At 41.7% G+C, this 23,010-nt stretch overlaps 1 protein-coding gene and 1 pseudogene across 2 annotated transcripts; both read left to right on the forward strand.

Moving 5' to 3' along the window:
* Nucleotides 1-612: 612 nt before the first annotated feature.
* LOC130104228 (uncharacterized) lies at nt 613-4,136 on the forward strand (annotated as a pseudogene).
* Nucleotides 4,137-13,561: 9,425 nt separating this feature from the next.
* Nucleotides 13,562-21,841, forward strand: rhoac (ras homolog gene family, member Ac). Of its 2 annotated transcripts, none has more exons than XM_056270695.1 (5): nt 13,562-13,674; nt 14,964-15,122; nt 15,791-15,911; nt 20,834-20,964; nt 21,433-21,841. In XM_056270695.1, exons 2-5 carry the CDS (start codon nt 14,967-14,969, stop codon nt 21,604-21,606), a joined length of 582 nt encoding a protein of 193 aa, XP_056126670.1. In that variant the 5' UTR covers nt 13,562-13,674; nt 14,964-14,966; the 3' UTR covers nt 21,607-21,841. The 2 variants fall into 2 exon arrangements, with proteins under 2 accessions (XP_056126670.1, XP_056126671.1); XM_056270696.1 differs by having other exon boundaries at nt 14,967-15,122.
* The last annotated feature ends 1,169 nt before the right edge of the window (nt 21,842-23,010 follow it).

A 23,010-nucleotide genomic window follows, 5' to 3' on the forward strand; every position in this document is an offset into this window, starting at 1 on the left:
GTTCTTGATGTCGCCGCACAGGTTCCCGAGATCCTGAACGGTGACGAGCTGTGGTGCTGCACGCGGGAACGAACGACATCAGGCTGCGGCAGACGGAGGTTCTGAAGAAGGACTACAGGAGCCTGATCGAGACGGTACGCAGCACAGCGCCTGAGGCAACGATCATCGTGTCTGGACCGCTTCCCACGTACCGACAAGGACAGGAAAGGTTCAGTAGATTATTTGCACTAAATTAATGGTTAATGTCATTGTGTAATGAACAGAAACTGCTCTTTGTAAATAATTGGAATCTGTTCTGGGAGCGACCAAGGCTGCACTGTGCTGATGGCCTGCACCCCAGCAGAATCAGACAACTGTCGGACAACATCTCCAAGACGTTACACACCAACTGACTTGTAAGTCAAAGTCCAAATCACAGTGTCACGTAAAGATCAGGATGCAAGTGCAAGTAACAAACGTAGATTTCTTAAACACATAAACAGATATCCAGAATGACAGGAAACCAAGACATGCCAAAGAACCAGGTAACAATGACAATGATCCGACAGTTAACAACCCAACAGGAAATGCTTAAATAGACAGAACTAACAACTAACAGATGTACCAGTGATGATGAGGTAATAATCAGGTGATCAATCCAGGTGATGACAATCAGTGCAAACACGCACACATGAATGGATCATGGTTAACTAACCATGACACACAGTCTTTGCTGCCCCAACTTAATTGATATAAGTAGTGTAGAACATTATATAGAAACCGTGTCTATTCCTCGTCTAGTGAGGCCAAACAATAAATCTAGTGTAGGATCTAGGAAAAATCTTATTGTAATTAAACCAGAAAATCTAAATATCAGTGAACAAAAACAATTTCTAAAACTAGGTCTTCTAAACATTTGATTGCTCACACCTAAGGCGGTTATTGTAAATGAAATGGTCACAGATAATAGCTTCGATGTACTTTGTCTTACTGAAACCTGGCTTAAACCAAATGAGTATTTCGGTCTAAATGAGTCTACTCCACCAGGATACTGTTATAAGCATGAGCACCGTCTGATCGGTCGTGGCGGCGGAGTTGCCACAATCTATAGAGATATTCTTAATGTTACTCAGAAAACAGGTCACAGGTTTAATTCGTTTGAAGTACTTGTGCTAAATGTTACGCTCTTAGATGTAAGAAAGAAATCCCTATTATCTCTAGCCTTGGCTACTGTATATAGACCTCCAGGACCATATGCTGATTTCCTAAAAGAGTTTGCAGACTTTCTCTCAGATCTATTGGTCAATGCCGATAAAGCAATAATTGTTGGAGATTTTAACATACACGTAGATAACACAAATGATGCGTTAGGGGCTGCGTTTACAGATTTATTAAACTCCTTTGGGGTCAAGCAAAACGTCAGTGGTTCCACTCATCGTCTAAATCATACTCTAGATTTAATTATATCATACGGAACCAATCCAACCGATATAGATATTATACCGCAAAGTGACGATCTCACTGATCATTATATGGTAACTTGCATAATACGCACTGCAGAAATTTGTCATGTTGCGCCCCGCTATAGACCAGGCAGAACAATCCTTCCAATCACTATAGATAGATTCTCAAATAGCTTACCTGACCTATCTCAGCTGCTCAGTAAACCCAAACAAACAGATGAACTAGAGGAAATGACTAGCAGTTTGAGCACCATTTTCTCTAGTACATTAGATATTGTTGCACCAATTAGATTAAAAAAGGTTAGAGAGAAAACTAAAGCACCATGGTACAATAGTACTACACATGTTATCAAGAGAGAAACTCGTAACTTAGAGCGTAAATGGAAACAAACTAATTTAGAGGTCTTTAGAATCGCGTGGAAAGACAGTATGTGTGACGATGTTCGGCTGGATTGCCCTCGAGTGCCACGAGAGGGCGCTCCACCTCTGCACTGCCTTCCCTTGGACTGTTCACGCACACACCCTGGACTGATCACTCTCACACCTGCATCTAGTTCCACACGCAGCTCCACACACATTTATACCTCACTGTCACTATCACTCTTTGCGTAGTATTGTATGACTGTATGTCACTGTCGTGGTCTATTCCTAGTGTTTCCTAGTCTTGATTCCTAGTCCGCTTTAGAGCATTTCCATGCCTGATATCCTGCCTGTGTTTCCCGACCTTCTGCCTGTGTTCCTGGATTTCGTATCGTCTGCTGCCTGCCTCTGATCTCTTGCCCGGTATTTGGACCACGATTTAGCCTTGTCTCCTATGCTGTGTCTGCTGTCTGTGACCCTTGCCTGTCTGACTACCCTGTAAATAAACCTACGCTGCACTTGGATCCCTCTGTGTCTGGTGTTTCATGACAGAATACTACGCCATAACCAGATCCAGTAGCATGTCAGCCTTGTATGCCTCCCAGTCAGCCAGTGCGGGTCTGAGCGCCGTACACCAAGATCAACTGGACGAACTCACCTCGTCACAGGAGAGGTTGGCCAAGATGGTTTGCGGTCTTCATGTTCCTCCACCGGGACCACCCAGTTTCAACCCGTCTCCACTGTTGTCAGCCCTGAACCGATCCCATTTCCACGTCAAGCTCGCCCAGTGAAGTACGACACAGATACGGGAGCTGAGATCATGCGACTCCAGCAGGGAGATCAATCGATTGAGTGGTATGTCGAAGAGTTTGTTGAACTGGCACGTCTCACGCTTATGAGCACCGAATGTCTAATGATCTTTTTCCGCGGAGGGTTATCTGAACCGCTCCGGTCACTGATGCCCATCCATGATCCTCACGGTACTTTAATGCAGTATATGGACATGGCCCTTCTTCTGAGTGGTTCAGCTCTCACTGTGGGTAAGATGGAGAATCTTCAGGTCCTGCCAGATTTTCACGACATGCCAGAGCTTCTTCCCGCCGAGACCGTCAGGCCTGGGTCTCGTCCCGCTGAGTCTCTTTCTGCCGAGCCCATTATACACGTCTGCCCAGCCGATGAGCCCGCACTTCTCTTCAGCCCTGTCGGGTCCACGCTCGACGAACCTGAGCTCCTCGTCAGCTTCGACGAGCCGGTGCTTCACGGCAGCCACGACGAGTTCGCACTTCATGTGAGCTTTGAAGAGCCCGCGCTCCACGTCAGCTTTGAAGAGCCCGCGCTCCACGTCAGCTTTGAAGAGCCCGCGCTCCACTTCAGCCTTGAGGAGCCTCTCGTCATGTCTGCGCAGCCAGAGCCCCTCGTCACGTCTCCGCAGCCAGAGCCCCTCGTCACGTCTGCACAGCCAGAGCCCCTCGCCCCTCCGCCCTGGCCTTCGCCTCATCCTGCTCCGCCCTGGCCTTCGCCTCATCCTGCTCCGCCCTGGCCTTCACCTCATCCTGCTCCGCCCTGGTCACCGGTCCAGTCTGGTCCGCCCAAGCTCTGCGGCCCAGGCCCGCCTGGGCTACTTCCTGGTCCCATTCCCCTGCACGGGCCTGGCCCTCCGTCCCTCCCCCAGGATCTGGAAGCCGCTCCTTAAAGGGGGGGTTATGTGACGATGTTCGGCTGGATTGCCCTCGAGTGCCACGAGAGGGCGCTCCACCTCTGCACTGCCTTCCCTTGGACTGTTCACGCACACACCCTGGACTGATCACTCTCACACCTGCATCTAGTTCCACACGCAGCTCCACACACATTTATACCTCACTGTCACTATCACTCTTTGCGTAGTATTGTATGACTGTATGTCACTGTCGTGGTCTATTCCTAGTGTTTCCTAGTCTTGATTCCTAGTCCGCTTTAGAGCATTTCCATGCCTGATATCCTGCCTGTGTTTCCCGATCTTCTGCCTGTGTTCCTGGATTTCGTATCGTCTGCTGCCTGCCTCTGATCTCTTGCCCGGTATTTGGACCACGATTTAGCCTTGTCTCCTATACTGTGTCTGCTGTCTGTGACCCTTGCCTGTCTGACTACCCTGTAAATAAACCTACACTGCACTTGGATCCCTCTGTGTCTGGTGTTTCATGACAGTATGTCACGTTATAAAAAGGCTCTAAAAACAGCCAGGGCTGAGCATCTCCGCAAACTAATAGAAAATAACCAAAATAATCCAAGGTTTTTATTTAACACCGTGGCTAGACTAATAAATAAACAGACATCACCAGAGCAAAATATTCCGTTACAGTACAGTTGTAATGATTTTATGAATTACTTCAATGAGAAAATAGAAAGCATCCGAAACACAATTGTAAATGTACAATCCTCTATGGTGTCTATGATTCAGCCTCAATTATGGCCCCTCAAGAACAGCTACAGCGCTTTACAACTATAGGACAGGAAGAGCTAAATAAACTTATCATTGCATCTAAACCAACAACATGTTTATTAGATCCAATACCCACTAAACTACTGAAAGAAGTGTAACCTGTAGTGGAAGAGCCTGTTCTCAATATTATTAACTCGTCTTTATTTTTAGGTTATGTTCCAAAAATATTCAAGCTGGCAGTAATAAGACCTCTTATTAAGAAACCGCAATTAGATCAAAATAACTTAGCAAATTACAGACCCATTTCAAATCTTCCATTTATGTCTAAAATACTAGAAAAAACTGTGTCCGCTCAATTGTGCTCTTTCTTGCAAGAAAATGAGATATATGAAAATTTTCAGTCAGGATTCAGACCGCACCATAGCACAGAAACTGCGCTAGTTAAAATTACAAATGATTTACTTTTAGCTTCTGACCAAGGCTGTATCTCAATACTAGTTCTACTCGATCTTAGCGCTGCGTTTGACACTATCGATCATAAAATACTCTTGGATCGACTACAAAACTACACTGGTGTTCAGGGACAGGCATTAAGCTGGTTTAGATCGTACTTATCGGACCGTTACCATTTTGTCTGTTTAAATGGGGAAAAATCGAAGATAATGTCAGTAGACTATGGAGTGCCGCAAGGATCGGTGTTAGGCCCTCTGCTATTCTCAATATATATGCTGCCACTTGGTAATATTATAAGAAAACATGGAATTAATTTCCACTGCTATGCTGATGACACTCAATTATATATTTCATCACGACCAGATGAAAACACTAACTTATCTAAATTGACAGAGTGTCTTAAAGATATAAAATGCTGGATGACGTGTAATTTCCTGCTATTAAATCCAGATAAAACGGAGGTATTACTTATTGGTCCAAAAAACTACCCACAAAATCTCTTACAATACAACTTTAATTTAGAAGGATGTCCTGTTACTTTATCCACTACAGTAAAAGACCTGGGTGTTATACTAGACCGCAACTTGTCTTTCGAAAATCATATTTCATATGTTACAAGAACTGCCTTTTTCCACCTTAGAAACATTGCTAAATTACGTAACATGCTATCGGTTTCTGATGCAGAAAAGTTAGTTCATGCATTCATGACCTCGAGACTAGATTACTGTAATGCTTTATTAGCCGGTTGTCCTGCATCCTCAATAAACAAGCTACAGTTAGTGCAAAATGCAGCCGCTTGAGTTCTTACTAGATCAAGAAAATATGGTCATATAACACCCATTTTATCATCTCTACACTGGTTACCTATCAAGTTCCGTATCAATTACAAAGTACTACTACTGACCTATAAAGCCCTAAATGGTTTAGCTCCTGTGTATTTAATGGACCTTCTATCGCCCTACAATCCATCGCGTTCTTTAAGATCCCTAAATTCGAGGCTTCTGGTCATTCCTAGGATATCTAAGTCCACTAAAGGAGGGAGGGCGTTCTCATATTTAGCTCCTAAACTTTGGAATAGCCTTCCTGATACTGTTCATTGCTAAGACTTGCTCTCCCAGTTCAAAGCTAGATTAAAGACGCATCTCTTCAGCCAAGCAATCACATAATGCTTACCTTTTATACACTGTTGAATCAGATCAAATGCATTAATATTATGAACAGCAGCTACGCTAATTATTTCCCATCTGCTTTTCTGCTGTTATCTCGGGACGCAAGTCCCGAGGTAAATAGCGTTCGTCAGCTTCAGTTTGTATCCAGCCTCTCACGGAGACTTCAGATGCCCCAACACCTGCGATGAGACGACTCGACGCCTGTGAAGAGACGACTCAACACCGGCGATATGTTATGCCCTAAATTAATACATGATGATTAACTAACTGTATTGTACATTTCTGAAATGCACTTTCTGTAAAGCTGCTTTGAAACAATATGTATTGTGAAAAGCGCTATACAAATAAATTTTAATTGAATTGAATTGAACCTATATACTCGCATAAACTTCCATGCACATACACCTATAAACACTCGAACATACATACACTCGCTGCACACAGACACACCTATACACACTCGCATATACATATACACTTCCATGCAGACACACCTATAAACACTCGCACATACATATAAACTTCCATACACCTATAAACACTCGCACATACATATAAACCCGATGCGCGCATACACATCCATAAAACACTCGCGCATACATACAAAATAAAACGTGGATGCATGCTTTAGTTGTGTATATGCGAGTGATTTCATATGTGGATGTGCGTGAACTTTTCAGTGTAAAAGGAAGTCATTTATTCTTCTTCTTCTTTTGGAGTTTTATGGCGGTTGGCAAACCAGCTAAAAGGTGCATTTACCGCCACCAACTGGACAGGAGTGTGAAGCGTCAACACAGGGGGCGGAGAGATATTAGCAACACCTGAAATAAAGCTTGCCACAAAGAACCTTTATTTTACTGTCTATGAAAAGAACCGGCGAAAGTAATGATTATGCATGAAACATTTGAATGGTTGATAAAGTTCATAAATTGATAAAGTTGATGATGCAGACTCGCCATCTTCGCTGTAGTGAATGCGCCTAGAGAGAAATGCACACTTCATATGAAGTGACGACGGAGAAGGAGAGGACGCAGGCGTTGTTTGTTCGCCACTTTTCCGCCCGTTATCTTTAATTGTGCTTACATATATTTTGTGCTTGAGCTATTTTTACGAGCTTTGTGCAGTAGTTTGTTTTTAAACAAAGGTGCGCACTTTTTATACCAGTGGGAAACTAGGTAGCTAGACACCTACCTGCTTCAGACGGCTTCCAGCTCACTATGGCGTTCAGATATTCCAGCTCGCAACTCCGACGACTTAACTTCGCAACCACACCTGGATTTAACATCCCCATCATTAAAGAACTTGGACTTATTCGCCGTCCTCGTTACATTCATAGAGGCTCCGGTCGAAAATTCGTCTTTCATAAACAGCCAAGCTGCTCTGCTACAAACATCCCATCTCTCTGGTCATCCGTCACATGTATGACGCGTCATCAGAGTACCGTCGCGCCAGCTACCATCAATACTGGAAATATCGCGAGACCTCTGCACTCCAGTATGGGATCCTCGCACTTTCGGCTGGATACATTTCGTGGAGTGGATTCCAGTTTGCGTGGAGTAGATTTGAATGTTTTGCGACCCATACAAAGATTCACCCCACAGTCATTGGTCAAAATCGAACTTTTCAACACTCAATCCATCAATAATAAATCCACACTGATTGAAGAACACATCAGGGAGAAAGGACTTGACTTCATGTGTCTGACGGAAACCTGGCATCAGCCAGAGGTTTACTCTGCCCTAAATGAAGCCTGTCCCCCCGGCTACAGTTATTTGGAGGCAGCTCGCCGCACTGGCCGCGGTGGTGGCCTAGCTGTCATTCACCGACACGATCTAGAGCTGTCCCCCATCGTACTGCCTGCAACATCTTCCTGCGAGTGTCTTGCATTTACATGTAAGCCCCCCTTTCCAATGACTGTTCTCCTTATCTACCGGCCCCCTAAACTCAACTCTACTTTCATCCCGGAAATGTCTGATCTCCTTACAACACTCTGTACGACCTATACAAATACAATAATCCTGGGAGATATAAATATTCATGTCGATGCCCCCTCATGTCATCCCGCTGCTGATTTCCTTCAGCTACTAGACTCCCTCGATTTACAACAACATGTTGATGTCCCCACACATTCCAGGGGACACACACTCGATTTGGTCATCTCTAACTCCGCCCTCATTAGCAATCTACATGTTTATGATCTCGGTGTTTCAGATCACAAGGTTGTGTCAATGGAGCTGCCCTTTCCTTCACCCCACACCAAACCAAGGCGGCAGATCCATTATAGAAAGCTGAAAAACATCAATGCAGATGCCCTGGCCCAGGACCTTCAACATCTCTCCTCCGGATTTACTGACTTCGTTTCTGTAGCTGACTCCGTGGATTTCTACAATCAGTCCCTGAGCAGTCTTCTGGACCTCCACGCCCCCTTAATGTCCAGGTCAGTCTCATTCACGCGCTCTGCACCCTGGTACACCTCTGAGCTGCGAAAGATGAAGGCGGCTGGGCGTGTCCTTGAGCGGCGGCAAAAGGTCTCTGGACTGACTGTTCATAAACAGGCATACAGGGAGCAAAAGAGGGTATATGCAGAAGCTCTGAGGGACGCACGGTCCAGGTTTTATTCCACTATCATCAATAACAGCCCTGGTAACTCCAAACAACTTTTTTCAACAATAAACCACCTTCTTAAACCCCCCTTACTCTCCCACCCTGAGACCACCGAAGAGAGGTGTAACATGCACATTACTTTTTTCAAAAAAAAAAAGTTAATAACATCCGCTCCCACCTCTCCGCCACTGCTGTCCTGCCCCTCCCAACGGCCGACCCACCGTTTGAGATTGTCCAGCCCCTCTGTTCTTTCTCTGATGCCACACAGGAAGAAGTGGAGGATGTCATTAAAAAAATGAAGCCATCCACCTGTGCCCTGGACCCTTTCCCTTCAGCCCTGCTGAAGGCCAACATCTCTGCCATTTCTCCATTTATCACAAAGATCATAAACCACTCCCTCCTGGTTGGTCATATCCCATCAACATTAAAGACTGCTGTCATCAGACCTCTATTAAAAAAAACCACTCTGGATCCAGAAGTTCTCTCCAACTACAGGCCAATTTCCAATCTTCCATTCCTATCAAAGGTTCTGGAAAAAACAGTTGCAGCTCAACTCCATGTTCATCTTAAACACAATAACTTATTTGAAAAGTTTCAGTCTGGTTTCCGCCCTGGCCATAGCACAGAAACAGCCTTGGTCAGGATCACCAATGACCTCTTGATGGCAGCTGATACTGGTTCTCCCTCTCTACTCGTCCTACTAGACCTAACAGCTGCTTTTGATACAGTAGACCATAACATCCTTCTTCACCGCCTGCAATACACCATTGGACTCTCAGGAAATGTTCCCAACTGGTTTAACTCATACCTGAATGGCAGAACTGAGCATGTCGCCCTGGGCAACGCCAAATCAGACACTCATAATGTCACCTGCGGTGTCCCACAGGGCTCTGTGCTGGGCCCCACACTCTTCTCCATTTACATGCTGCCTCTTGGCAAAGTCATTAGCAGACATGGTATATCATTCCATTGTTATGCTGATGACACACAGCTGTATCTCAGGACAACCCCCACTTCTTCTGCTCCCTTGCCAGCATCCACACTGAACACCTGCCTGGAGGAGATAGAGGCGTGGATGAAGCTCAATTTCCTACAGCTAAATAGTTCCAAAACGGAAGCCATCTTAATTGGCACACCACATCAGCTCCGCTTTTCCACCATCAGCAGTATCACTTTTTCGGGCCAAAACATCGCACTTTCCACATCTGTCACCAATTTGGGTGTTAAAATGGACTCTCAACTCACCTTTGACACCCACATCAAACACCTCTGTAAGACATCATTTTATCATCTCAAGAACATTGCCAAACTCCGTCCAACACTTAACCTGGCAGATGCAGAGAAGCTCGTCCATGCCTTTGTGTCCTCCAGGCTGGACTATTGTAATGCACTCCTCATCGGGATCTCTGGCAAAAGCATCCAGAGACTACAATACATCCAGAACAGTGCTGCCAGGATCCTGATGAGGGTGCGCAAGCATGATCACATCACGCCCATCCTAAAATCTCTTCACTGGCTCCCTGTCCCACTCAGAATTGAATATAAGGTCTCCCTCCTCACCCACCAGTGCATTCATGGACATGCCCCCCTTTACCTACAGGAACTCCTCCAACACCAGAGCTCCTCACGCACTCTCCGGTCTGCAAACACAAACACCCTTTATGTCCCAAGAACCAAGCTCTGTAGCATGGGTGGTAGGGCCTTTTCATCGGCTGCTCCGAGGCTGTGGAATGCCCTCCCTGATCACTTGAGGGCCCCACAGACTACAGATGTTTTTAAACAAAACCTAAAAACGTATCTTTTTAAAAAAGCTTTTAAATAAATGTATTTTATAGGGACCCCCCACCCCCCCCCCCCCCACTCCTTTAAACTTATTATTGATTTTGAGTTTTTAATTATTTTACTATATGGTCTGTAGCACTTTGAGATTGCTAAAATGTAAAGTGCAATACACATAAAATGTATTATTATTATTATAAGTGTGAACGCGCCGGCGCCTCTGTGTCCTGATTAGCCTATATTGTCCACTATATTTGCTTCCTATTTATTAATCCAGGCAAATTTGTTGATGAAACATTGATTAAAATTAACATACATTTTATAAAAAAACTAAATAAACTTTAAAGAAACGCTGTCTACAAAAGAAACCTTTAAGTAAGTGGTCAAAATCATGTCTGACTCATTCCAAATGTTTTCCGATAGCCTATATCTTATGATCCTATCTTACTCATCTCATGCGGTTCCCTTTTCATATAATCAACATGAAATAAATAAAAAACCCATTATATTATTTAAACATAAATATGAAACGTATGTTTAAGTTTAAGTATAAGCGTCACACCACTCTGCTTTGCTCACATGCTCTGTGTTGTAGCCTATAGTAGCCTATACATGCATGTGTGTGTGGTGGAGGGCTGCGATTTTCAAACATTAGCTGTGCTTGAAAATTTCGCTTTGTATAAATTGTATCTTCATTTTAATCAATGTTTTATGACCATCTCTGAGGATGCCCTGAGGATGGTCTTTTGACCGAAAGCTTGGTCTATTAAATTTGCTTTAAGGATTTGAGTGTGCGGACAGTTTATTTATTGAAATCAATGTTTTATAAACAAATTTGTCTGGATTAATAAATAAGAAGCAAATATAGTGGACAGTGATCAGGACACGGAGGCGCCGGCGCGTGAACTGGAGCGCGTAAATAAACCGAAACTCATCGTATAAACTACTTGCATCACAGACCTGTATATCTATAGAAAGCTTGAAATGTGTACTTTTAAACAAAACAATTAAAAACTAAAATAAATTGGCTACTCTCTGCTTATGCTATGCATGTGGCTAATGCATATGAAGTGTGCATTTCTCTCTATAGGCGCGTTCACTACAGCAAAGATGGCGAGTCTGCATCGATTTATGAACTTTATCAACCATTCAAATGTTTCATGCATAATCATTACTTTCGCCGGTTCTTTTCATAGACAGTAAAATAAAGGTTCTTTGTGGCAAGCTTTATTTCAGGTGTTGCTAATATCTCTCCGCCCCCTGTGTTTCGCTTCACACTCCTGTCCAGTTGGTGGCGGTAAATGCACCTTTTAGCTGGTTTGCCAACCGCCATAAAACTCCAAAAGAAGAAGAATAAATGACTTCCTTTTACACTGAAAAGTTCACCACATCCACATATGAAATCACTCGCATATACACAACTAAAGCATGCATCCACGTTTTATTTTGTATGTATGCGCACATCGGGTTTATATGTATGTGCGAGTGTTTATAGGTGTATATGCATGGAAGTTTATATGTATGTGCGACAGTGGCGGCTGCTGGTCTTTCAAAGAGGGGAAGCTCTTTTTCTTTTAACTCGACTGTCAGGTGTGGGGATGGTGAAAAGAGTGAGGACTCAAGTGCAGAGTTGATGGGCTTTATTTTAATAATAATAATAATAAATAAAAAAATAATACAAATAAAAACTACAAACCACCACAGGACTGCAAACACAAGGAGAATAAATAGGGAGCAAACAAGGCAGGTAACGAGGGAGGACAGGTGGGGCAAATTAACTAATAATCAGGAAACAAGATGGGAGTTGACACAATCGACAGGAGACCACATGCACAAGGAAAACACATGACAAGCCATGTGCTCACACCAAACATGACAAAAAACACAAGCACATGGCCAGTAAAACAAATTACAAGCAATGTGCTCACACAAAATGAGACATGACGAACAATGAGAAGAGAACACTCATAAGCCACGTGTTCACACAGAACATGACAACATGAAAGCACACAGCTAGTGTAAAACACAAGCTGTGCTACACAGCACAAACATGACATGAAAGCACGTGACCGATGTAAACACAACACACTTGCACAGAGCGAACACAAACCCGCACACTCACACGACATGACAGAACGTTATGCACGAGAACGAGAGTAAGCTCATCCTGTGCGCTCACAACAGAAAACAAACAAACACGAGGAGCATGAATGTCCGAATCCCGACACAAAACCGAAACCAAACTAGACAGATGTGCCGTGATTCAAACACCACGCCCGCACATGTAACAAGGCACCTGACATCGACGGAGGAAATGTGGGAATTAGGTTAAACTGTGAAATGTGAAATGTAAAATGTATTGCAAATACCAAGAAATATGTTACCGCAGTTTGTCTTTCGAGTACACTTGTAAAATCCGCGATGGGACTGAGCTCGAAATCTCGAATAGCTTCCGCGTCAGCGACATTTTATTGGACGAAATCGCTGTCAATCAAAAGGAGATGCAATCCTCCAATCATCACGCAGACGCCCGGACTCCAGGCCAGCCCACTTCTCTATTCACCCCAGAGACGCTGAGCGTCCGGGGGCGGGACATAATCGCAGCATTTATCCAATGACCGTCTAGTTTCGAAGCACTGAAAAAAACTGTTCAAAGCAGCCCCATTGAAGTCAATGGACGCTCGGCTTCAACGGGGAAATGCCATAGGGAAATGCACTGTGACGCTACGTGAATGTATGAGAAGGAAATCGAGTCCGCCGACCTGCTATATCGAGCTGATTCTGAACGAACTCGTCTTCGAGATGAACGTGTTCTAACGCATTATTAGTCAATAAAATGTTAACACAATAGTACACATTTGACCATTAATCTTTTGACATTATAGGGGAAGCTGAGCTTCCCTTGCAGTCTTAAAGAAATCGCCAATGATGTGCGAGTGTTTAGGTGTGTCTGCATGGAATATGTATATGCAAATGTGTATAGGTGTACGTACTGTGTGCAGCGAGTGTATGTATGTGCGAGTGTTTATAGGTGTATGTGCATGGAAGTTTATGCGAGTATGTAGGTGTATGCGTGCGTCAAGTTTATATGCAAGTTGTTCACAAGTTTATAAGCATTCATTACTAACATAATATGTATTGGTATGAATTTCATATTAGTGTGCACGTGTATTTCATGTATTTTGAACATCCAATAGTATACAGTATATGCGAGTAATTTATAGGTGTATGCACGTGTGTTATGTATGTATTGATAAGCGAAGTTTGATTTAAATCCTAGTACGTGGCGCCTCATAGAGTTGTGTTCTTCTCACAGTTCTTGCTGAAGCTGTGTGTTTGTATGGGCGGGTGTTGTTTCGTGGCAGGACTGAAGATGGGCGGACTTTAAAATCAGCCAGGAAAAGACAGGAAAGCCGACACTTCCCCGCACCACAACAAAAAGAAAACGGTAACTATTTTAAATATTTTGTGTAAATACATGAAGTTGACGAACATAAAAGGCGTTTGTTGAGGAAATGGTGAGATCGTGGATTTTTCACTGTAGGATTTCAACGGCCTGAAACTCGCCATGACTGTAAATATATATATTTTTTTATGCGAGTTGCGTCATTTATGCTGATGATTCATGTCAGCTAGTTTGAACCAACTAGTTAAAATAGTTCAGATGATTATGATTCGATTTAATATGAAGCCGATCTGCTTTCTATGCGTTTAAACTCAGCCTGTTTTACATGAGATGTATTAACGAGAAAATATGAACCGATTAGTTTAATCCACGTAACGTTAGTCTAATCCCGAGTTTAAACTCTTCTGACATTGTTGAAATCAGTGTTTCAGATTAGAGTAAATAGTATATATATTTTACCACAATCTAACGTTAATCTGCTTACAACAAAGTCTTTGCCATTCGCATTTTTTCTAAAAGATTTTATTGAGATATATGTTAATAAAATAATAGACTATGAAAGTTTTGTACCATTATGTAATGATGTGCCGATTTGATTATTATTTCGGGTTTATTTAAAACAGTTTCTTTCTGATGAATGTCGGCTAGTGGCTAACCAACCAATTCAACTTCAGATGATTCATCACTTATAGTGCGAAACTATATTTTTAATATGAAAAAAAAAACGTATTTTCCATGTTAGTATATACATCTAGGTGTTTGTTGACGTTTTATAATGTATTATTTTATGAATGTAGCATATGTTTGTTTGTGAATGAATGCTGTGACTGTTTTGATGGCGCGGGTGCGGCGGAAACAGGCCTCGCGACAGGACGCGTTCCTATCGTGAATATATCGATCTTCATACGCAGTAATATACGTAGATCCTCGTTAATCTGATGTTTTATGATCGTGTCGTTTGTTCAGTATTTGTGGAAAGTTTTGTTTTATCTTTCTTTCTTTACCACATAGCGACACATATATAGTGCAACTTCCGGTCAAGTGATACTTCCGCAGCTGCTGTATTTCCGTTTCCTGTTGATTATAGAAATTACAAACAGAGATCTATCTATCTATCTATCTATCTATCTATCTATCTATCTATCTATCTATCTATCTATCTATCTATCTATCTATCTATCTATCTATCTATCTATCTATCATCTATGTCTGTCTGTCACTTTAAATGTAAACTTCTCCACTTTTAAACAGCTGCTTTTCAGTTTGCTCTCAAAATGCTTTGAATGAGTGAAGTTTACATTTAGTCTGTCCTTGTGTCTGTGTCTCCTCAGCAGATGGCTGCCCTTCGTAAGAAACTCGTCATAGTAGGCGATGGAGCCTGTGGAAAGACCTGTTTGCTTATTGTTTTCAGTAAAGATCAGTTTCCTGAAGTCTACGTGCCCACTGTGTTTGAGAACTATGTTGCAGACATTGAGGTTGATGGAAAACAGGTATGAAAGCTGCCAATGGCTTTACATTTATTCATAAAATTGATTTGCATGTGTATTTTGTGACATTGGTATATGCAGTCCAAAATGATGTCTTTGCACCATCATTTCAACCAAACAGTCGTTGTAGCCAAATATATTTTTAATGCAAGAAGTAAAATAAAGTATGTTTCTCCGATATTATTAAATAATAAAGGCATGTTTTCCACAGTTTTTAAACAATTGGAAGAATAAGAGTTAATTATTTTCATTTATATGCACTAAGACAGCAAGTCATGGTAATAAACGCCAATATTTACTTATTTTTGTATAAAATTGTAATATGTGAAAAAATCCAATTAGACTGAGTGATGACACACCCATCTTTTAATCAGTGTTTTCAAGGAAACATCTGTGTTTCATTTCACAGACATTTTGTACTGATTCACATGAATTCTAACTCTACTGCCTTCCCAGCTCTAATGCCATTTTTCATACTAAAATTTAAATCTCGGATGATATTTATAATGCATCCCCAGCAGGAATATTCAATATATGGTCCTGCCCCATTGCATAGATGTTGTTACATTGGTGTAAGTTATACTTGAAGCAAAGTTGTATCGATGTATACAGAATAAGATTCACAGTTATTGGTGGCAGTTATTGGTTCACAGTTATCTTTCCTCTTATAGGTAGAGCTTGCCTTATGGGATACTGCTGGACAGGAGGACTATGATCGGTTAAGACCCCTCTCCTACCCAGACACAGATGTCATTCTTATGTGCTTTTCCATCGACAGTCCTGATAGCTTGGGTGAGACTTCCTCACAAACAACTAGTCTAGATTTTACCAGCCTATTCATTGCACTTCAATTCCAATTGATGAAAAAAAGTTATTTCGGCATGAAATAGAAATTCACCCTATCTGTTTTCATCCATATACACGTTTCATTTTTTTGTAAAAAAACAAAACAACAAAAGTGACCTTATAATTTAATCAAAATGTTATAACTCGATATTCCGGTGAAACAACCGAGCTCTCCAATCATTTAGTGTGCTTAAAGTTACCCCTATTATGCCTTTTCCGAAATTACCTTTTATGTAGTGTATAATATATCTGTTTGGGAATGCAAGGTCAGCAACGTTTCAAAGATCAAAGTGTAGGATAAATAGAGTTTGGGTTGTCTCCCAAAAGAAATAACCGATTCTAAACTCCCTGAAATGAGTCATCAGTAATTCCAGTCTTGAACCTACATAGGTTAGTAATACATTTCTACAATGCCAGCCTATGGTCTTCATTGACGGCCCGCAAACAATGCCATTATTACTGCTCATATGAAGTGCTGAGGAAGATCCGAAGCTGAAATTAGACCAATCAAAACAGACTGGGTCATCTGACCAATCAGAGCAGAGCATGGTAGAATGAACCCCACTGACAAAATCAAGTCCTGTCCTACATTTATTAATTTTTGCTAATCCATTTTACACAGATATTCGTCACAATACAGAAGAAAGATCTGCTTCTGTTTCACCGTAACCTTAAATGTGTCAATCATAGTGGTAAACCCAGTCAGATAATAATAAATAAAACGTTCTAATGAATTGGTTCATGAAATCTTCACTTGTTGTTTAAACATTTTTTTACTTCATAGTGACAAAGTTAAAGATGCAGCAATAGGCTTAATGTCGAACATCACATGAACTAACAGGAAAACAGGTCTCATCGCATCCGCTTGTCTGAGATAGCGTTAACGGCGATATCTGTGCACATTTAAAGTTAACTTAGCTAATTCTTTTTATTGTTGCGGTTTTATTCGATTTAAATATCTAAATGTGTGAAGAAGAAAATCTGCATATGCGATGGACATCGGCAATGGACATGGGTTCTTCATTTTGCTCAAGATTAAAAAGATTTAAATAGAATTGAAAGATTAAAAATAAACATTTAGCATGAATTTGAGATAGCAGTTTCTCTTATAAAGTCGGCATGAAACAGAATTTGTGATAGTATTCTCTTCCCTATTGTGTCGTCGAGTGAAGTGTCTTCTCCCACAAGAAAACATGTAGGGCGGGGCTTGAATTTGTCCTTTGGGAATTGATTGGATTGTGGTTTGCTACATGAATATCAGTCACATGACCTCTTACGTCATCCGCTCTTTTTCCAGTTGACTGCCGCCATCTTGAGTACCTGCCGAGTACTGTCTACAATACTGACGGCATTAGCTAGGAAGCAGATTTTCTCTGTTTGTTTCACTTTATACATAACCAACTTTGTTTATGTAAACCCTGTGTGTATTGGACAGTATTCGCGCAATAAGACTAGAAAGATAACTTAGTTCAGTAACCTGTCGCTGTTGTTAGACAGGCTTAGTGCACGCGCTCAGAAAAGCGCTCGTTAGAACCGCGCATCAACACGTGAATGCAGTGGGGGTTCAATTTTCAGCTGGCTGGCAGGAGCCGCCACTGGCAGGTCACGTGACCTGTCAGTGGCTGGCTGGCAGCTGTCAGTGGCTGGCTAGTTGTCTGGCAGTCTGCCTTTGGCAAGTTTCAGAAACCATTGATTTTTGTGTTTTGTGTTCCTCTCTTTCTAGCTCATTTATTATGCATCTGTTGATATGATTATGTTCTTTAGTATGATTGCTGTTTTGAGGACTGTTATCCCAATATAACCAGTCAAATGGCCGTGATCCGACTGGCAGCTTACAGACGTTTGTCGACGCTCATCCAGTCAGCCGAACAGTCCTCAAAACAGCAATCATACTAAAGAACATAATCATATCAACAGATGCATAATAAATGAGCTAGAAAGAGAGGAACACAAAACACAAAAACTGTCAAAAATCAATGGTTTCTGAAACTTGCCAAAGGCAGACTGCCAGACAACTAGCCAGCCACTGACAGGTCACGTGACCTGCCAGTGGCGGCTCCTGCCAGCCAGCTGAAGATTGAACCCCCACTCCGTGAATGACTTGTTAGCACATGCAAATAATGAACTTTTGTGAACTGCAGTGTCCCGTTCCTCTGCGTTAACATTTGATGTGAATATACGTCGCGTTGTAGCCTACGCTGAGACGGAGGCGCCACAACTGCAACCGATAGAATGCACGATACTACGACATTTCTTCAAAAGCAGATTGTGGATATATTTTAATCCACGATCATAAATCGTGATATCGCTCACCCCTAAGCTAGCGTAAGCTCATTATCATTTACATCCACTCACCACAGACAAAATGAACACTGCACAGAGAGTTTGCACACACAAACCACTGTTATAACATAAAAGCAAGCAGCTACTGCGTGCATGGTTGGGCATCATATCACTGAGGGATTTTGACTAAATGCACGCAAAGTGCGCTCCCTTAATAATTCCTAAAAAGCTGACATCAGTTAATCGCGATCTCACATCTTTGTTTAGTAAGGGTTAATGCCCGACGAGGTGTCCATTGTCAGGTTTTAATGGACGACGGTGTGAACCGTCCGACGCGCAGCGGAGGAAGTCCATTAAAACCTGACAATAGACACCTCGGAGGGCATTAACCCGCTTATACCATGGTCACTTGCCAAATAAAACATTTTTAAAACATTAGTTTATATTTTAATTAGGCTAAATGTAGTTTTTACAAATAATAACTTGCCTGACGGTTTATTTAGCAACCGGAGATATTTATAGTCCGCTCAGCTTGTAGAACCCTTCAGGTTCAAAAATGCATTTTTTCCCCCCATGAAACACAAAGGAAGGCATAGTTATTTTTTTATTACACATAAAACAATTAATAAAAAAAAAAAAATTAGTTCTGCGCTCCAGCGATTTGCGCTTAAATAGAGGGCAATAAATTAATCAGATCAAATGAGAGGGTCATTTGCCTACATGCTAGCTTTTTTATTTACAATTAATATTCGTCTCTCACGGACTGACGGAGCCCATGCAGTAAGCCCGCAGACTGCTCTCGCATCGATGGCCTGTCACCGACATTGACAGCTCGGAGAACCCTTCAGTTTAGCTAACTTACGAGCAATAAAGTTAACGTATTCTTTTTTCATGTAAGTTAGGCTTGTCTAGCCATGGGCGTTACACTTTCGTTTTTTTAAAAACTATAATTAAAACACACAGGTAGGCGTAGTGTAATGGCTAACTAGATGTTTGTTTTGATACAATAAATTGTAACCGGATACTTTGACTGCCTGTTGCTATGGTTACTCACAGCTGATGTAGCCAGCGCATTTGTTTATCAATTTCGAACGGTAAACGGTCAGTTTCACCAGAACTACTTTACTAGGTGTCCTCTATCACTTTTTAACGGACACCCTGCAGCCAATCAGAATCGAGTATTCACCCAGACCATGGTATAATATCAATTAAGCTGACTGCACAATGAATCTTTCATAATATATACACTTTGTTTGTTACAATTAGAGGATTTGTCAGCATACAGAGCCCTAAACAAAGAGTCCGTTTTGAGCATAGAGGTTTTGAGCAGTGAGGGGAGTCTATCTTAAATGCTTCTGATTGGCCTTTGCGTTGAAGAAATCAACACGTATGTCTGTGATTGGCTACATCGCTCAACGCTGCAAACGTGTTTTAAAGGGAAACTCTGGCCTGTACATCGTTTCTATTTTGTTTTAGTTCTTGTTGCTTTTCTGCAAAAATGTATTAGTTTTTATATGTTTTATTCATAGATCTTTCTAGTTTGCGGGAGTCCCGCTAATCGTTTTATTCTCCCTGCAACGCGCACACACACAGAGAGTGCATTGCCGCTCGCACTCGGCCATCAAATCTAGTCCCGCGCCGCACTCTTTTGCGTTGGGAGTGCACGTCTCTAGATCAAGGGCCCGGCCCGAGGATAGTGACGGGAAATATCGGCCCGCAAGTTCGGGCTCGGCCAGAGAATAAGCTCTTAGTTCCTTTGCGACTGACGTATCGATCTTGCCGAATCAGGTACTCAAGATGGCGGAAGACAAGTTTTAGAATTGAGTGACGTCAGTGAGGAGACGTTGGTGACATCATCTGATATTCATGTATTGGTAGATCTCCTGTGAGTGACAGGTTATTGCCCCACCCTCACGCCAGTAAACAGGAGAGTTGTTCAAAGAGGGAGTTTACAAGAATAAAATGAATTTAAAACAATAATGTGCACGGATAAATCATTTTGATTTCATGGTGACTTTAATGTTCAGGTCCTTGCTTGGCATGTGATTAACATATGTGAAAGAACTGCATGTTCAAGAATGATCAGGTTTTCCTCTGGTCTTTGCATCAAAAAGTAAACAGTTTTGCTCTTGAGTACATTGCTTAAGTAACAGGCAAAGATAGAGGGGTTTCATTTGTGCTTTTGTTTTTATTAACTTTCTGGAAAATGCAAACCATGTTAAGGATGTAAATTTAAGTGTAATAGTTCTGTTTAAACAAGATATACCCCTGGTTTCACAGACGGGGCTTACCGGTAAGTCTAGTCCCAGACTGAAATGCATGTTTGAGCTGTTCTAACTGAAATATGAGATATTAAAATATGTCAGTGCCATTGTTTTGTCTCAAGATGCACACAGGTAATGTTTTTTTCTAAGGCACATTTATAAAAGCTACTTAAATGTCCTAACTGAACTAAAGCCTGATCCTAGCTTAATCTAAACCTGGTCTGTGAAACCAGGTGAAATGTTTTACTCTGTTCAGCCATGATTTTAAGATAAGGTTCAAGTTCACTTGAAATGATCACTCTCTCCTTAAATGCATCACAGAGAATATTCCAGAAAAGTGGACACCAGAGGTGAAGCATTTCTGTCCAAATGTTCCCATCATCCTCGTTGGCAACAAAAAGGATCTCCGAAATGATGATCACACACGAAGGGAACTTGCCAAAATGAAACAGGCAGGGCCTTTTTTTACTTCTTTTGAAAAGCAATAGTTCAATAGTTTTGTCAGATATTCACCTTCATGTCTTTACAAACCTTTGGACGACTAACTTTCTTCTGCTCAAAAACATAAGATGATCTCAGAAGAATGTCCAAGCTACTCATTTTCATACAACAAAATTGAATGCTAATGCTAAGTCATACTGCTAAACTCCAGTGTCAGTTTCTAGATAATAAAACACGTTTTTTGATACTTTTATGAGCTGGACAGTGTAAATCACATCCATTTTCATTGTAAGCTTGAATATTCTGCCTAACGTCTGATTTGTCTCTAATGGAAGATTACTGGAATGGATCGACATGATTGTGAATAGGCATATGATGTATCTTATTTTATATAATGCATTCCTTTAATATAAATGTGTTGATATTGGCTAGTCGCCTGGACATGCTTGTGATATCTTTTGAATTATATCTTCATTTAGGAGCCCGTGAAGGCAGAGGACGGGCGCGACATGTCCAACCGAATCAACGCCTTTGGTTATTTAGAGTGCTCGGCGAAGACGAAAGATGGCGTGAGAGAGGTCTTTGAAATGGCCACCAGGGCCGGGCTGCAAGCCAGGAAACGGGGCAAAAAGAATGGCTGTCTGCTGTTATAGAAACCTGTAGAAGAGTGGATGTCAGTCAACAGCCCAGGAGACTTCAGAGCAGGGAGCCTAGCATTCATGTCCTAGTACAGTCAGCAGCCGTATCAGACTGATACTGGGACATCATGTCAGACTAACCACGAGAGACCAATGGAAAGACTTCGGGAACAAGATGATGTCATTTCCTGTCATCGCTAAGTTTGGGGTTAAGAGTTTTCTGGTCACATCGAGCAAAAAAAAAAAAAATTCTTTAAGGACTCTATAACTATGATATTTGATGTTATTCCTTCCCCCTCCACACTTCTTAGCCCCAAACAAAATGGTTGTCTAACAACAAGCATCCTGTCTTCTTCAGCGACTGTTTTGTACATTGGACAGATTGTATGTATGTTTGTATATGTAAGAATATGAATGTTTGTGTCAAATGAGTGCACGTCCGTCTTCAGGGTGCCATGTCTTCATTGTATATGCGTGCATCTGCCCGGCTTTATTCTGTGCTCAACTAAAGCACACACTGAACATTGAAGTGGGCTGAATTGTGTTTAACCTCCCACTTCAGGCTTTTTCCTTTTTATAGCTGATGTCTCAAAGGATTCTGGGCTGTACATTAGGGATCTAAACCATTTAGTGATACTGATTTATTTAAAGCTTACAGTTTTTTCTTTTTAATCATTTGCATTTAGAAATAAAATTTTAAGAAAATCAGATTTGAAATGTTTAAGTTGAACAAATTCATTATCTTCCCATTGATTTGAATGTGACAACTTGCAAGTAGTTGCAAAGGAGTGCTATCTGAGGGTAAAGAGTACCGGAAAATACCTCACTGAAAATGACTCCAGTACAAGTCACTAGTTTCAATATGACTCGAGTAAAAGTCTTCGAGGGCCTGATTTGAACAGTACTTAAGTATTTTACTAATACTGAATGTAGGCTCAGAGGCGCACTTGTCCTCGACACCTAAGAGACATGCCAGTGAAAACAATAAACTGTTGATTTGTGAGGAGAGCAATCACATATTTTATTTTTTACATTTGAAATGAAACCGAACACCTCAAAAGGCTCAATATTGCAATTGACACTGCAGCCTCTTAAACATCCACAGGCCCTCAAGTCTCAGTTAAGCTTCAAGTGCTCAAAAAGGACATACCTGAACCAATATCCTTCAAAAAGGTCTCTTCCAGATATATAGAATAATGGTAAGCCTACTTGCACTGACACGCTGGTTTCAGATTCTGGTCATTTCCTCCAGAAATAAAACTGTAGCAGAAATAAACTATAAACTGCTACAGAAAAGGCCTTGCATTGTATCCGCCTCCACAAAATAGAACATGCGACTTTTTATCTCACAACTCTGACCTTTTTTCCTTGTAAATTGCGTTTACATCTTGCACGACTTTTCTCCCTCAGAATTGCGTG

Source organism: Rhinichthys klamathensis, unplaced genomic scaffold (assembly GCF_029890125.1).
Source record: "Rhinichthys klamathensis goyatoka isolate OS25496 unplaced genomic scaffold, OSU_Roscu_1.1 h1tg000305l_1, whole genome shotgun sequence".
Taxonomy (NCBI): domain Eukaryota; kingdom Metazoa; phylum Chordata; class Actinopteri; order Cypriniformes; family Leuciscidae; genus Rhinichthys; species Rhinichthys klamathensis.

Coding starts and splice junctions, on each gene's coding strand:
- rhoac (XM_056270695.1), top strand. CDS start 14,967: ATGGCTGCCCTTCGTAAGAAACTCGTCATAGTAGGCGATGGAGCCTGT. Junction 15,912..20,833: donor CGACAGTCCTGATAGCTTGG/GTGAGACTTCCT, acceptor AATGCATCACAG/AGAATATTCCAGAAAAGTGG. Junction 20,965..21,432: donor AACTTGCCAAAATGAAACAG/GCAGGGCCTTTT, acceptor ATCTTCATTTAG/GAGCCCGTGAAGGCAGAGGA.